Source organism: Echinops telfairi, unplaced genomic scaffold, assembly GCF_000313985.2.
Source record: "Echinops telfairi isolate 266 unplaced genomic scaffold, ASM31398v2 ScPeMD7_19;HRSCAF=73, whole genome shotgun sequence".
Taxonomy (NCBI): Eukaryota; Metazoa; Chordata; class Mammalia; order Afrosoricida; family Tenrecidae; genus Echinops; species Echinops telfairi.
This window is the reverse complement of record NW_022103916.1, coordinates 3,462,396-3,479,781: the sequence shown is the minus strand read 5'-3', so window position 1 is coordinate 3,479,781 and position 17,386 is coordinate 3,462,396. Positions and strand designations below refer to the sequence as shown.

Here is a 17,386-nt window from a genome sequence, read left to right as displayed (position 1 = left end):
ATGAGGACCTAATGTCGGGGGTTTAAATGGAGAGAAAATGTTTTGAGAAACGATGTACAAATGCGCTTTACACAATTGATGTGTGTATGGATTGGAATAACAGTTGTATGAGCCCCTAATAAAATGTTAAAAAAAAACAAAACACAGGTGCTCACAGAAAAAAAAAAAAAGAAATTCCTCTATTGCTACGTTCCCCAAATTTCTTCGTTGTCTAGGCCCCAAATTTAGCTGATAATTCTTAATAAAATCTTCTTTTGAGTCTTACTGGCATATCAATAACTGTACCAATTCCAAAGAAGAAAAGATGGAGTCAACATTGAAATAACAAAATATAGAAAGTTTTTGTTTTCAGGACAATTATGATAGCAACTAAGGAACAAAAAGACCTACATCCTACTTTTGATCTTTAGGGGCTCAGCACCAATATTCTTAACCTATCTCAAGAAATAATAATTTCTGGAGCAGGACCAACGTTTATAGTCATATTTGACTTGGGGAGAGAGATAATTATGATGGTTTTGGCACAGTTTTTCAATATGGAACTGAAACAGGCCACACCTGTTTGTGCTTTGGGCTTCTGTGTAATATAGCCCAGAGGCCACAGAACAATTTTCTTTCTCCCTATTAGTATTCATATCATTTTCTAACTTACAGCAAGTCTAAAGAGAATTATTGACATTATCTAAGATTGGTTCATAGCAGATCTCCTCCTCAGTCTCCATAATGCCAGTGAACATTTCTAATTGGAGCTTCAGATCCCTGGAAGGTACCTAGGTTCTTGGGGAAGTCTTCAAGATCTCTATGCTTGTCTGTGGGTGTAACTTACCAAAAAATCCTTGGAATCTTTGTCCTGATTTAGGCTTATGTTCCTCTTCTAGCTTCTTCTTTCCCAATTTAGGGAACTTGACTTTCAACTTGAAGCTTCTAGTGTAAGTGCCTGAAGATTTTTCCTGGGAAACAACACCAATAAAATGGACAAGATGTTAGTTGCTTGACATTTAGAAGCAATTGCTAAAGGCCTGGAGAAATGGTGACTAGATATGCTATCCATCCAAGCATGAGAGATACCCCTTTACTCACTGGTCACATACCCTAGACAATTGATCTTTAATCTACCAAGCTCCTACTCTAGTTAGGGGCCTTAATAAATATTTTAATAAGTCCTCTTATAAATGCCTAAAAAACAACCCCAGAGAGGTTAAATATTTCACCCGAGGTCATGTGACTAAGAATTGGAAGGGTGAGCTTAGTAGACTAACACAGCTGGTTCATATGGCACCTCTGCATAGGGTTTGGTGAGCTCCAACTCAACTCATTGGGAAAACACCTTTACGCAGGGGAATCACTTGCCTTCCAGGCCACCTGCTTCTCTGTCTGGAATTCAAAAGAGTTTCTGTAAACATAGCTCTTAATTACAAACATGGGTTCTCTGTTGGGCAAAACACGTAGGCTCTGTAACTCCATGTAACTCCAGCTCAGTCTCCCAGCCTCTTGCCCTTGCTCAAGTGTACTTGCTTTGCTACTGGTCTCAGTAAAGCATAATTCCAAAGCTAACTTTGTTGCGTGAAATCCAAATACATTTCAAGATGTTTTGATGATTGTCTTTTTAGGATTGTGTACATACCTCTGCTGTCCTTCATTAGGAGAAGAACAGAAGTCTGTTTTATTCTTCTGTTCTGTCATGTACCTTCTCTCCTTTCGAACTGACTGTAGAATTTCTTTTCCCCAAAAATCCCAAGGAAGGGTAAAAGACCTTCCCTCCCAACAAAAAACTTGGAAACATTAATGATTAATTGATTCCCACCCTACATTTACCAACCAAAGTGGATTTGAAACATCTATGGCCTGAAGGTTGAAAAGCTTGTTATTAAGTAAATAAGCAATATCTTCCTTCCTGGTTTTCTTTTACTCAGGAAGACTCACATATAAATTATTACCTGGAGGTATGGAGTGTGTGTGCCCCAATTCCCTCAATATCCAGCCTAGTTGCTTAGATCCAGAACTTGGCTAGGGAGAATTCAACTGGGCAATAATAGAGGAAGAGAGAAACACGACTTTGCTTCGATTTTTGTATAATAGTAGGTTTTTCTTCCCCGAAGAGCTGTTAATCAAGTGTAGCAGGTCACAAAGAGCTCTGGACAGTGCTTGGGTCATGAGCAAATATATAAGACAGGTCTTGAATCCTTTAAGACCTACATTTGTACATAGCTCTCCCTTTAAAATGATAGCTTGATTGTTGCATTAGTCCAAAGCTTCCTTTATGGTTGCTCACATGCATACAACCGGACTATGGGACCTGATTAAAAGGCATCCTGAGTAAAGGGTTCAAGAATTCCAACAGGTGACAATGAGTGGTTTTGTGGTGGGGAATTTCCTTTATGGGAATAATTTGCCTTATGACAAATGGCTATCTTTGTATCATTTAATTTATGAAGCACGACTCTAAATATTAGGGAATCACTCAGAGCTGTCAAAAATGACAGCATCTCTGCTATTCACATTGCAGTCACTATTTCTACGCTCACTTTTCTTTTAAGCTACAAACCTGAGAGGAACAGGAGGTGCCTGGGAGTGGTTATGTTTGGAAGATATAATCATCAGTATGGCATGGATACGAGCCATTTAGAATTGGCTGTGAACAACTTGTATGATCATACTGAATGCACCAAACAGAATTTGATTCTCATCACAGGTACTGAACAAGGGAGAGGGTTTTCAGCCAGGATAGAAGTACAGGATAAAAAATAAAACAAAATAAAAGAATACTGCTTACTTTTCTCAATCATTTTTTGACACAGAGTACATCTTTTTGGTTATTTCCCCATGGCCATCTAAGTTTTCTATGAGGTTTCTGCCTTGTCCTATATACTTAAGATGAAGGCGAAGGCTCCTTTAGGCTCAAGTTGAAAGCCACCACTGGAATTCCCTTGCTATATCAGACACTGTGACCTGGCCCACTGTAGAACTTAAGGCATCAAAGGAACAATCCCTCTTCATCCTTATTTCCCAGTCCTCAGATTACGCACCTCTGGCACAAGGATTTGATTCATCCAGTCTATCTCTGACAGCTTTTCAAACTCTTTGTCCATGGCATCCAGAGTGGCTTGCAGTATAGTTTCAACCTCAGCATTTCTTATCTGGCATAGACAGGAAAAAAAAAGTGAGGTTACCAAAGGGAAGGGGTATTTGGGACCCTAGAAAGTGATTACTAATCATAATAAAAGAATAATACAATAGTGTCTTAATTGATATCTGGAGAGTATAGAGCTCAGAAAAAAAGCAGTTAGTTAGGGCTGAATCTCATACTATCTTGTCCTCATGGCTCTAATAGAGGATTTGCCCAGGATTCTTTACTGTGCAAATTGACTGAGAAGATTTATTTTGGTTATTGTTGCTAATTTCTTAGTTTCTGCCATGATACATCACTTGCACAATTGAAGTAGACAAATAATAGAAATGGGAGTTAGTGAATGAGATTCACTGCATTATAAATCTACAGTCGTTTTTCCAATACTGAGCTCTACCCTCCTTCTTAAAAGGGAATAATAATACTCAAATGAAAAAAGCCTTATCTCCATCCCACCTCTGTGACTAAGCTTTTTTGGAAGTACATTGATATACTTAGTTAGCAGTTTCTTGCCACCTGACTGCATTTGGATATCTACGTTCAGAGATTAGGGGTCCTCATTAACTCCTATGGAGTGAGAGCCTTCTCAAGTGTTGCATGTGTTCAAATTGGGTTGTTGTGTGATACAAACAAATTTTCATACCATGAGCCTTAAAAAATCTGAGTAACAAAAGTGGTCCTGTTCCTGTCTTTCCTGCTGCCCAAATTGGCAAGGCCGTTGAGTTCTGCCTATGTATAGAAGGTGCTTCTATTGTTGGTTGCCAAGGCTGAAACACTGCAGCTTATGTTTCAGATGTTAGAATTGCTTGTTTGATTGCTTTAGCCACTCTGCAGCCTGCATTGGTAAACAATGCCAATGAAAAAGAGAACGTGAATGTGCTTTGAGATATCAATTCAGGATCCTGTCTTGAACTAAACTTTAATTTGTTGAGAAGCAAGCACATAGTCTGTTTCAGGCTTTTGCAGCCAATGGAAAAGTGGAGCAGTCACAATTAGTTATCTCACCAGAGAAAATTAAGCAAATGTACCTCTTGACTTTTCAAACTGATAAACACGTACCTATTCTTTAGGTTCAAAAAACTGAGCCTCAAGTCCATTCTCTACAAGACTGCTAAAAGCTACTGTCTATTGAGCCCTTACTATGGGCCAGATACTGCTAGGTACTTAATGTACATAAACTTGCTCCATCCTTACAGCCATCTGGAGAGATAGATCTTAGAACTTTTATTTTAAGATACAGAAACTGAGATCCAGAGAGGTGAAGTTACTTCATACAGCTAGTAAGTAGAAGATCTGGTATTTTAACCTATGACTTCTCAGGTTTTTATACTTTTCCATACCACTTTCCTACATGTTGAGAAGGGTACATAGGAACTTGGGAGATATAGGCCATCTCAAAAACGCTCACCATTTTCTGAGTTCACTGAACTTTTCTGCGCTGATTTCAACCTTCTTATGTATGTTGAAAACACCTTACTTTTGACTGGCCTGGTCTGGACCCAGAAGATATTTTCCAAAGGACAATATGAGTGAGAGACTTTAGAAAGTACATGCTGGTTTCAGTGTGAACTGGTAAAACCTATAAAGTGATACAATCAATAACAATCCTTCCTGCACAACATATCAGGGCCAACCAACAAGTGTTTGGGAAAAATACTTCCACATGTCTCCCATGCTCTAGAACCTAACACAGTGACTGTACTCAGATGTGAGGCATTGCCCATCCATGCTCCAACCTTCAGTACTCACCAAGTGTTCATCCAGGAAAGTCTTGGTATCATTGTAGAGCCCTTTAAGACTAAATGTAAGATTCACTGCATCATTTCTGCTCAGTGTCTGAGAGGAGAAGGAAGAAATAGGGCTGGTTAATAAGCATGTGGCTGGATTCTCTGTGGGAAGAAAGGGGCAGATTAATAGGATGTAGCACAACTAGCACAGAATGGGTACCAGCCAATCATACCTGATGTCATTTGTCAACTACTATAAAGCTATATTTATGTGCCTTATAGTTTAGCTTTCAGTATCACTAATTGAGTGCTATGAGTATAAGGAAACAGAAAATATAAAAACCAGAGTAGAATTTGAGGTCACTTTTTACCCTTCAGAAGCCCTGGTGGCTGTGTTAGGTACTGAACTACTAACCACAAGGCTGGCAATTGAAAGTAAGAAGCCACTCTGTAGGAGAACGAGGAAGCTATCTGTTCCCATACAGATGTAGTCTCAGAAACCCTATGGGGCATTCTATTCTGTTTTATAGGGTTGCTATGAGGCGATATTATTTTGATGGCAGTGGGGTTTGAGTTTGCTACCCCTAGGCTAAAGTCATCTTTCTTATGACAGGTGGAGGTAGGCCTAACCGTCTTTCTTCTTGAAATTTTAGGCTTTGAGTTCCAGGCCTAACCCAGCTGAGATTGGGTTCAAAATAAACAGTTAACTCATATATTAGCAGCCCCTGATCTTACACGTGGCCCTTTAAAATCTATTGCCTAGCACTAAAGTTACTTTTTGAAAGAAAGCGTCACTTTCAGCTTCTAGAAAGAAGTCACGGGAGGGTAAATTTAACAGCAAGTATCCTAATCTGGTTTTTCACTTAGGAGGGAAACTAAGGTACCTTGGAATTTTGATTCTAATGACAGGTGCTGCCATATCAGGTTACACAGGGAGGCCAAACTACTAGTAACTCTCTATTCATTGGCCATTTTTCTCCATCAGCAGGTGTGATCTATGATTATCAGGAGAGAATATGACCTCTAAAACTGATGTGAGATTCTCCTAGAAGCCAGCCTGTATCTAGAACAAGCCAAAGAATACCTGCCATGTCCTCTACTCGATCCATCAATTTCCTGCCATATTATTTGTCACCCAGCCTCTGGCGTCCCTTCATTTCCCTTTATCCCTTTCTTATTTGGTTTGACTCTTTTCCTTCCTCTGTCCTTTTTATCACCTTACCTCAATGGGAGTGCAGGAAGCTGCAGCTGCCTCATTGCCACTGTCTTGTCCATAAAATGTATCATTCAGTATTTCGGTACTGGCATTTACAGAATCCATTAGGACAGACACATGCTGGTAGAACTTGTTCAGATCAGTAAGTCTGTAATAAAGGGAAAAAAATATGAATCAGAAGTTCTGAAGGACTTCTGCCCTGGCATGCTGGTCATGGTTGGGATAAGAGTGGACAAGAAAGCCCTGAGTACTCAACTGAGACTCTATACTCTCTCCAGCTACACCTACTTTTTTGTTTGACTATTCTTGTCTCACCTCCAGAATTTAGATGCTAAGAGCTTGGGGAAGATAGGAGGCTAGATTAGAGGAGGGCAGTTGACTTCAGGAACTCTGAGACCTTCCTGATATTTAAGGGCAAGGATAAACACCCGTAGTTCTGTTCCATCTAGGGTAATTGGAGAAGACCAAATTTCATTTCTAGGCCTGCTTTTTTGTTGTTGAGAACCAAAGATCTCTTTTGCTTGGTTTGTCAGCGTCCGTCATTCTTCAGAATGTCAGGTGAGGCAGGCCAATAGACCCAAATTGACTTCCCCCTAGCCCTTCTTTGAGTTCTCAGCCTTGTATCTGCCAATCCTCTTACCTGCTGATGAGGTTTTCTGCAAGCCGAGCCAAGTGCTGCATCTGGGCATACTCTTCATCAGTAAGGCTATCTTGAGATTCCTCAAAGTCTAGCTGGGGTGGAGGAGCAGCTTGGATTTCATCATGCTTGCACTCCCACAATTTCATTGATTTCTCATAGTCCTGGAGATGAAGACAGTAGCAGACACTAATGATTAGTGAAGCTCAAAGGGCAGATGACAGTTTGGTCTCTGAGTCAGATATTTACGGAGCTAGTAGAGAAAGATGGGATTTTATGCACTCATAAAGATCAAAGCCTCAGAAAACCACAGTGGGCAGCTCTACTCTGTCCTGTAGGATTCCTATGAGTTGCAATTGACCTTATGGTAATGGGTTTTAAAGAGGATCCACATTCATGCCCCTTTTTGATCTTTTCTTAATTTAAATTTTGTTCAGTGTCTATTCTGTACTAGGCATTTTTATTTTTTATTGTTCTTGTCACTATGCTCCTCTCCAGAAGCTCCTAATAGGGCAGCACAACCAAGAAGACAGCAGAGCACTTTACGATCCCTTCTCTGGCAAATCTAAGCAATGCATTGTAGTGATAGACCCAGAAAATTTCACTTCAAATTATGTTTCTTTTATTTACTAGCTCTGTGCCATTTAGCAAATTACTGGATTTCTCTGATCCTTATTTTTCTCATCTATAAAATAGGAAAAATGAATCTACCTAATACTACTTTGGGGAGGCCCTATGGAGTCCTGCTGGTACAGTGTATTATGTGTTGGACTGCTAACCACAAAGTAAGCAGTTCGGGATTGCCAGTTGCTCCATGGGCGAAATATGAGGCTTTCTACTCTCGTAAAGATTTAGTCTTGGAAACCCATAGGGGTAGTTATACTTTGCTCTATAGTGTCACTAGGACCTATAATAGGCTTGATGACAGAAAGATTGTTTTTTAGTTTGGTTTACATGAGAAAACACTTATAAAGTGCCCAGGACACAGCAGGAAGCATAGAAACTGGCCTTTTCCTTTCCTTCTTACTGCTGTTTCTGTGGACTTTCCATAGGCCAGAGTCAAAGAAACTTTTTAACCAGAGAAAGTCTGATCAATAATGCCTTTTTTCCTTCTCCTAGATTTACAAGACTTAGCTGAATTTGGATATTTATGAACACATCATGTTAAGGAACTTTAGGGTAACTCAAATGTCATACTCAATGTACACTTTATTGAAGGAGCGGATTTCTCCATAACTATTTGAAGTTTTTATCCATCTCATTGAAGGCCTTCCTCTTTTTCACACCCCTCTTTTCACTTTTTTCCACTTCCTCCTTTTCACCCACTTTACCAAGCACAATACCCTTCTCTAGGAAAACTGATCTCTTCTGAAAACATGTCCAAAATATGTAAGATGAAGTCTTCCCAACCTTGTCTCTAAAGAACACTCTGGTTGTACTTTTTCCAAGACTGATTGGTTTGTCCTTTGAACAGCCCATGGTACTTTCAATATTCTTCATCAGTACCAAAATTCAAATGCATTCGCTCTATTTTGGTCTTCTTTATGCAATGTCCAATTGCATATGAGGCTATGGAAAATACCATGGCTTGAGTCAGGGCACCTTAGTTTCTAAAGTAACATTTTAAAATTTATTAAGGCTTGCTTTATGTCTTGACATTTGACCTATTCTAGAGAATGTTCTATGTGTACTAAAAAAAGACTGTATACCATATTTTTTGTAGTTTTTTTTTATATATGTCTAAGTGATGAGGTTGGTTAATTGTGTTGTTTAGTTCTTTTGTGTCTTTATTGATTTTAAAGCAATGTGTTAAAGTCCTCCACTGCTATTGTGGAATTATGTTTTTCTCTCTTCAATTTTAAATATATTTGGTGAACATATTTCTTTCTTTTTTTACATACATGGTAGGTCTTTTATTTTTGGAGGAATGATTCTAAAACATCACACTAAATCAAGTTGAAAAGTAAAGTTTAAAATAGGCCATTTTATGAGAATGAGTTATAACATAGGTAATGATGGTTTACAAAATCATGATCTCAGAGCATATGATACATCCAGTTGGCAGTAGCACCCAGGTTTTCCAAATTAGCCAGTCTACATAGACTTCTCATTAGCTTCCTTTTGCTTTTGTTGCATCTCAGAATCCCTCTACTTCCTTTGAGAGGTCGTCAAGCTATACTTTCTTTTTTCCTTGCTAATTTCTTTGGATTCCTTAATATTTTTCTGATGGGCAAGTCTCTTTGCTTTCCATGAGCCACACCGACCACAGGGACAGAGCCAGGAAGAGAGCAAGTTGGAAAAGCAATGGTTTCCCCACATGCACTGCTGCCATCATCACCCTTTGGTTTGGAAGGTAGAGTGCCAGCCCTTTATGGGCAGCTCTGTGCCCTTCAGCAGCCACGGAGATATGACCTGGTCTTTCCTTGAACATATGTATGTTAATTATAATGATTTCTTTCAGTTCTATTGTCCCTTTAATCATTATGTTGGGCCATTCTTTGTCTTTCAGGAAGGATTTGGTCTTCAAATCGGTTTTACAGATATATATAATTACTCCTACATTTTTGTTGCTGTCATTTGCTTGATATATTTTTCCATACTTTGATTTCTAGTTTAATTTTGTCTTTGTGTCTAAGAAAGTTTCTTATAAGCAGCATATTGGTGGATCTTGTTTTCTCATCCACTCTGCTCTTTGTCTCTTGAGTGGCATGTTTAATCCATAAACATTCAGTGTCATTATTGTTTTCTGTGAGTTTTTCACTGTCTTTTTTATGTTTTCCTCCCCACTGGGCATTTTTCGTGTGTGTGTGTGTGTGTGTGTGTGTGTGTGTATTGTTCCTATATTTCTGTGCTGTTTTGGATACTGCTTTAAGCGTGTTAATCTTTGTGTGCAGTTGTCTTGCTTTTCAATACTCTAAAGAGGTCTTGTGCAGCAGATTTTCCTAATACAACATTTCTTTTTGATCCCTTGACTGCTGCTTCCATGAACATTCATTATGGATCTTAGCCAGACAAAATCCTTGACAACTTCAAAGTTTTCTCTATTTATCATAATATTGCCTATCACTCCAGTTGTGAGGATTTAAGTCTTCGCTACATTAAATTGTAATCCATATTGAAGACTACAATCCTTGATCTTCACCAGCAAATGCTTCAATCCTTACTTTAAGCAAGCAAGGTTGTATCAATTGGCTATCACAGATTGTGAATAAATCTTCCAATACTGATTCTGAATTCTTTTTCAGATAATCCAGGTTCTCTGATGACTTTTTGTGCATATAGAGTGAGCAAGTATGGTGAAAGCACACAACCCCGATGCACACCTTTCCGGATTGTAAGCCATGCTGCATTCTCTTGTTCTGTTCCCACAACTGCCTCCTGATCCATGTACAAGCTCTGCATGAGCACAGTGTGGTGTTCTGAAATTAACTTTTTTTTTAGTTTGTTCTGATCCACACAGTCGAATGCCTTTGCATAGTCATTAAAACACAAGTAAACACCTTTCTGGTGTTCCCTGCTTTGAGTCAAGCTCCATCTGACATAAGCAATGATACCCTTTGTTTCACATCCTCCTCTAAATACAGCCTGAACCCTGACAGCTTCCTGTCAATGTATTGCCGTAACTGTTCTTGCATTATCTTCAGTAAAATTTTACTGATGTGATATACGTGATATTTTTCTATAGTTAGAGCATTTTGTTGGGTCACCTGTCTTTAGAATGGGTATAAATATGGACACCTTCCAGTCCGTTGGTAAAGCAACTGTCTTCCATATTGCTTGGCACAGACAAGTGAGTGCTTCTAGTGCTTCATCAGTTTGTGGATACATTTCAATGGGTATTCCATCAATTCCTGGATCTTTGTTTTCAGCTAATGCTTTAAGTGTAGCTTGAAATTCTTACTTCAGTACCATTGGTTCTTGCTCATATGCTACATCCTCGAATGGTTGAATGTAACCTAGTTTTTATTTTAAAGACATTATACAATTAGTCACAAGTACAGTCCCCCATTTCTTTTGCCCATATACATGAGTATTGTCTAAAGCATGCCTTCTATGTAGGAGCTAGGCCCTGCCACCACTGTGCTTGGGCGAGTTTACAAATCTGTTGTATCCTAAAGCTTCCCTGTCACTTCTCTGGCTCTCTGTTCCTGCTAAGCTTTGTTTCTTGGTTGTCATTAAAATCTGCCACTGCCATAGCTACTACTACTGCTTGAACCAACTTGGTTTCTTGGTTTAGCCAAGTATTGAGTTCCACCACCATAAGGCAAGAGCTTCTGCCTCCAATGTTTCCTCTCCTCATTGATCCAAAATTGGAAGATTGATTGTTGCAATTTCCACAATCATTGTAGCTTCTGCCACCTCCAAAATTGCTTCCATCATTACCAAAGCCATTATAATCTTTCCAATTGCCGCTATATCCACTACCTCCATAGCTGCCACCAAAACCACCACATCCACTGAAATTTCCATCTCAACCAAAGTTGTTATTCCCACCAAAACAACCTTTGCAGTCACCATCAGACTTTCCAGAACTGCTTCGACCTCTTTGGCTGGAAGAGGCATTGACCATCTCTTGATTTGACAGATCTTTCCTTACTTCACAGTATGGAATTTCTGAATGACAATTTTATCTATGGAGTCATGATCATCAAAAGTCACAAAAGCAAAGCCTCTCTTCTTGCCACTGCCTTGATCATTCACGATTTCATTTACTTAAATGTTTCCATATTGTTCAAAATAATCCCATAGGTGGTGCTCTTCAGTGTCTTCTTGGATGCCACCAACAAAGATCTTTTTCACAGTTAACTGGGCATAGTCTTTGAGAATCTTCTCGTGAAATAGCCCTCTTTGGTTCCGCAAGTCTTCCATCTATTTTGTGTGGCCTCACATTCATGGCTGCACCCACCTCCTCCACAGTAGAGTAAGCAACAATCCCAAAGCTTTTGGAACACTTGGTGTTTGTATTTCTCATTACCACACAGTCTGTGAGTGTCCCCCATTGTCCAATATGGCTCTGAAGACTCTCATTTGTTGTTTCAGAGTACAAACCTCCATTGAAGAGTTTCTACAGCTGTTCGGGCTCTTCAGGGGACTCTGACTTTGACATATTGGTAGTGGGTAGTGGACAGGGGGTGCAGGGGGCATGGACCCTTCCTCTGTGGGGTGCACAGGCAGATAAAGGTAACCTAGTTCTTTGGGATACAGTAGCTCTGTGTATTCTTTCTATCTTATTTTTATGCTTCCTGCGTAATTCAATATTTTACCCATAAAAACTTTCAAGATTGCAACTCGAGGTTTAATTTTTTTCTTCTATTATTCCCATTTAAGATATACTGAGTGCATTCTTCCTTTTTAGTTTTCTAATTCTAAGTCATGGCATATTTCATTATAATATTTTACTTTGTCTTCTCAAACTGTCCTTTGAAATTTTCTATTTAGCTTTTTGACTTTATCATTTCTTTCATTTGCTTTAGCTACTCTATGATCAAGAACAAATTTCAGGATCTCTTCTGACATCCACTTTGACCTTTTATTTCTTCCCTGTCTTTTTAATGATCTTTTGCTTTTTTTGTGAATGATATTCTTGATGTCCTCCCACAGCTCATTAGACCTTTTGTCATTCAATGCATCAAATTTGTTCTTGAGATGTTCAAAATTCAGGTGGCATAGAATCAAGGTCAATACTCAAGTGGAGTAAATTCAAGGTCATATTTGGCCCTTGTGAATTTGCTTTAATCTTCTTCAGCTTAACTTTAACTTCCTGTATTAGGACAAAACAAATGCATTGACACTCATTCGTGAATTAATTATATTATCAAGACAGTTTCTTAGTCCAGTCTAAGCCAAGACTGTCAGTCTGATACTAGTCCATAAGTCCCTTTTAAGACTCAGGCAGCCACATTCAATGATGCAGAATGAAGGAAGATCACAGGTAAGTAGGTGCAGAGTTATGCAGATCCAAGGCTGGTGGAAACATGGCAGGGCTTTGGCATCTCTCAGGGTCAGTGGCAGAGAGAGGGGGTTCAGGGTCCTCCTTATGAGGAAGATGATACCCCCAAGGATGCTGCACCAGGCTGTGACTTTATTGACAGGTTTGACTCCACCCTTACCCAAGAGTGTCTAGTTGACATACAATTACCTAATTAGCACAGTTACATATGAGCAACTGATGGGCTGTTCCGTAGTCAGACCATGGTCTGGATTTAGCTGCTGATACTGAGGTTTTCCATCATCTCTTCTCTTGGGAAGTGTTTTGCAAATGTCAGTGTAACTAGACTATCTCTAGAAGCGTGTTAGCAAATACAAGTTCCCAGGAAATACCCAGCCCATTCTCATTCAGTGATTCTCGTGTAGGGCCTCATAATGTATATTTCTAGGAAGCACCACAGCTGATTCTGATGCAGTGATGCACAGTTCAGTTTAAAGAATTCTACTTGACAGAAAGTATTTAGCACTTGCATGACGGCTGTCAAGGAGGCAGTATAGGAATCCAGGATGAGTTTTTCTCTCTTACCCGATTTCTTGTCAGCATCTGGGCACCATTCTTGTATTTAATCTTGATAAGGCCTGGCCTCTGAATCCAGGCCTCCCCATCCACTTGCACTGGGATACCTTCTTCCCCATCAATTGTTATCATCACTTCACGACACTACCAGAGAAGAAAAGGAGGGGAAATGGGGGAGACAAATGAAGCAACTGTTATACATAGAGCAAGTTGATAATTCTGCAGTCAGGTCTTTAATGGGCATCTGAGGCAGAACTAATAAGGATGTGAATTAGACTATTCCAGGAAGAAATGACATATATCCTATGGGCAAGGATGGGGACTCTAGGTGGTAAAAATAGATAATGTACTCAGCTGTGAACTGAAAAGTTGGCAATTTGAGTTCATTCAGAGGCTTCTCAGAAGAAAGGTCTGGCAATCTATTTTCAAAAAGCAGTCATTGAAAACTCTAAGGAGCAAAATTTCCACCTGATACATATAGTATTGTCATGAGTCAAAATCAAGTTTGATTACAACTTTTTTATTTTGGATGGACACAAATGGTATCAGTCTTGGGTCTACAGAAGCATTGTTGCTCTTTCAAGGCCTTACTATCCCTGCCTCCAATCTTGGTCAACACCTTGCAGTCTACTATATAACCTACTCCATCATACCTAGAAATTTTATACCCAGTTAATTTTGGGGACCACCATATACCCTGGGTTACAGCAACAAAGCACATTTTCTTCTGGTGACCAGGCAACAACTTCCTACCTGAGCAATACGATGATGATGTAGCTTGATGATACGAGACATTGCCATCTGCATGGAACCAAAAATTGCCACAACTTCCAGCTTCCCATCATCGATTGCAGGACTGTCATATTCCTGGGGAGATATATTTGTGTCACATCTCCCACCCTTGAGAATGCACACTCTACTTATTTATTGACAGACCTCCATGGAGAAAAAAATAGCATGAATTAGGTAACCTTTCAAGGATATACCAGGCTAGAGGAGTGGACAATTAAAAGCTCAGGTAACACCTATGGACTGGCCTATTCCTGAGTCCTTTTGCTGATCCTTGTGTTCTGGGATTTTAATTGCCTAGAAAAACTGATTATATAGTTGCTATTAATAAAGGTCCCTGGCCACCTCCTCTTTCCTAATTGTCCAACCCCCAGTTTCGTCAGCCCAGCTCTCCTTTCTGAGAGGCTATAGTTCCTACTTACCATGGTCGCTGTGCTGCTTCCCCAGAAGTTGACCCCTCCAGCGTAGCTGGTAATGTTGAGCACTACAATGCCCTGTAGGTTTGGCAAGGGGATGGTTTCTCCATCACACTGAAAAAGAGTAGCTCTTATTGGCTGAATCTTCATACACCAATGCAAAGGTTTATTTACAGGCATGGGAAAGGGCCCTCTCTTCTCTTCATGCTATATTTTTCTTACTCATAAAATGGAAATCGATCTTTATGCCTTGGGATATGAGTGGCATTAATGAACAGGAAGAATTCAAGATAGCAGGGACAAATGATTCTCCAGGACATGAGATTTCCTTTCTTCTTACCAACCAAGAGCTATGCCCTTTCCCACTAACCTCTAGGTGCACTCGTTCTTCTAGATTTCTGTAAGAGCGATGCAAAAGTTCCTTGCTTCCCAAAAGGCCGTACCACATCTTGTTCTTAAGGCGGCTGCTACAAGTAGATAAGAGTAGAGAGGGTTGTAAAAGCAAAAGAAAATAAAATGATACATGCATGGAGAGAAACAGGAGGGTAAACTTATTTCACAAATGTTTTCTTATAAATCCCTGTCCTATAGGGTCACTGTGAGTTGGAATTGACTCAATGTCAGTGAGTTTGGTTTGGGTTTGTTATAGAAGAGTCCAGTTGGATGGCAACTAGACACAAGAGGAGTTGCTGGGATAGTATAACTGAGATCTCTAGGCAAAAGCTTGTTGAAATGGGCCTTTTAAAATGCTTAAGCATCCAATTGATAGGTGAATTTGCCACTTCTTGCAGCTGATATTGGTGTAGACTTGGAAGAGGAAGGCCATCTAAAGAAAGCTATGCTTATAAAAAGTTGGAGCATAGCTGTCTGACACACCAGTTACCCTGATGAGTACTGCTCTAGGAGTTCAGTATTTTAGCTGCTTGGAATAAATGCCACTGTAACTATTCATTTCTTAGATTGCAAGTTGTTTGCAGCTGCAAATTTGCTGGCAAAGTGTAGGGCTTTTCTAAGCACACTACTTGTATATAAATTATTTAATTCAATTTCATATAGTAAAACTAAGCATAGCAGGTAGTTTCCAGAGAGGAACCAGAAAGACACTATGGAACAGGTGAGGATATCAAGAGAATTGGGCTTGGGGTAGAAAGGACAGTACCTTGGTGCCTGTAGGTTCTCTGATAAAAACAGGCAGATATATAGTTTACTTTAATAGTTTCTCACGTAGAGCCATGGAGAGAAGCGATGGCAGGGCAAGTGTTTTAAAATATAAAAGAGCACAAAGTTATTTTGGTTCTGTTTTAAACCAAAATATAGTTAAACTACATCTACCAAAGAACTCATTAATTCCATTCCCAGGTATATACCCAAGAAAAATTAAACACAACAAACAAACTAAAAAGAATAAACAGCATTGAACGAAGTTTTCATGTATATAAAGAGACAGATTTAGTTACATCAATATGCAAAACACCTAAGAACAGCCAAAATAATTCTGAAAAAGAACAAATTTAGGAGACTTTCACATCTCCGTTTCAAAGCATACTATAAAGCGAAACATATCAGAAGAATGGTGTGGTGGATTATGTATTGAATTGAAAGATCAGCAGTTCAAAATCGCCAGCCGCTCCGCAGGAGAAAGATGAGACTTTCTACTCCTTTAGAGTGTTATTCTTGGAAACACGTAGGGGCAGTTCTACTCTGTTCCATAGGGTTGTTATGGGTCAGAATTGACTCTATGGCAGTGAGAGACAAATACAGTATGTTGGTGGCATGGGATAGATAGAATTGTTATTCCAGAAATAAATTTTGACATTTATGGTTAATTGATTTTTCACAAAGGTGCTAACACAATCCAATAGAGAAAGAATAGCCCCACCCCCTTTTTTCAAGGATGCTAAGAAAATTTAATATCCACATGAAAAAGAGAACTTAGATGCAATTTCACACCATACAGAAGATTTGTTCTAAGTAGATCATACTTAGTGTAAGCGTTAAATATATATATTTCAGAAGAAAACTTAAGTGTATTTCTTTGAGATCTTGGTCAATAAATGAAACAAAGAATGTGGTAGTTACATAATCTGTTGTCAATTTGAGAGGATTATGCGTGAAGAGATGGAGTCTAGCCAGTCAATCAGGTCGTAGCTTGATGACCTCATTTGGAGGCGCTAAGGAGATAAATAGCTTGCTAGAGGCAGGACGTGGGCTCACTCCCTGGGAGACATTGCAGCTGACAAGGCACATGGAGCTAGGCTAGTGCCCTGAGCTAGAAGAGCCACATGGAGCCCCATGCCAGCACTGAGAAGTTTACAACGCCACTAGATCCACAAGACTTCCCACCCACTGGCTTGTGATCTTCTTCCTGCATTCAGCACCATTGCATGTGTTTCGTGATTCTGAAGAGGACTTTATAGATTGATATCAGACACATGGACTAATATCAGACTTATGGACTTGATCTGGGCTGAGCTGGGATGTTTTATCAATATTCAATTGCTCTTGTATAGGAGGCTCTTTCCTATACAAATCAGTGTCTATGAATTTGTTTCTCTAGTCAGCCTGGACTAACACAAAGAATAAGAACCATATGATCATACTGATATATATAGAAAAGGCATTTGATTTGACAATATCCGATATCCAATTCTGATAAAACACTCAATAAAGTAGAAATAGATGGGAAATGCCTCAACACAATAAAGGCAATATATGAAAAACCAAAACCAGCATCATCCTCAATGGACAAAAACTGAAAACATTTCTCCTGATAAATGGAACCAAAGATGACTTCTACCACCACTCTTATTCAACAGAATAGCCAGAACCAGTAGACAACAAAAAGAAATCAAAAGAATTCATTTGGTTAAAGAAGAGGTGAGACTCTCACTCTTTGCAGATGATATAATTTTATATGTAGGAAACACAAAAGACTTCACAAATAGATGTTAGAAACAATTGAGGGATTT

General features: G+C 39.3%; 1 protein-coding gene and 1 pseudogene across 1 annotated transcript in view; both read right to left on the bottom strand.

Moving 5' to 3' along the window:
* The window catches only part of DGKK (diacylglycerol kinase kappa), a 176,917-nt gene that overhangs the window by 7,729 nt on the left and 151,802 nt on the right, over nt 1-17,386 (bottom strand). The window contains exons 19-27 of the mRNA XM_004713137.4: nt 14,788-14,884; nt 14,424-14,531; nt 13,966-14,079; nt 13,222-13,356; nt 6,711-6,871; nt 6,077-6,218; nt 4,877-4,963; nt 3,027-3,137; nt 827-950 (exon numbers count right to left, since the gene is read on the bottom strand). Coding sequence (XP_004713194.2) covers nt 827-950; nt 3,027-3,137; nt 4,877-4,963; nt 6,077-6,218; nt 6,711-6,871; nt 13,222-13,356; nt 13,966-14,079; nt 14,424-14,531; nt 14,788-14,884 — 1,079 coding nt within the window. The remainder of the gene's footprint in view (nt 1-826; nt 951-3,026; nt 3,138-4,876; nt 4,964-6,076; nt 6,219-6,710; nt 6,872-13,221; nt 13,357-13,965; nt 14,080-14,423; nt 14,532-14,787; nt 14,885-17,386) is intronic.
* Nucleotides 10,883-11,814, bottom strand: LOC105979578 (annotated as a pseudogene).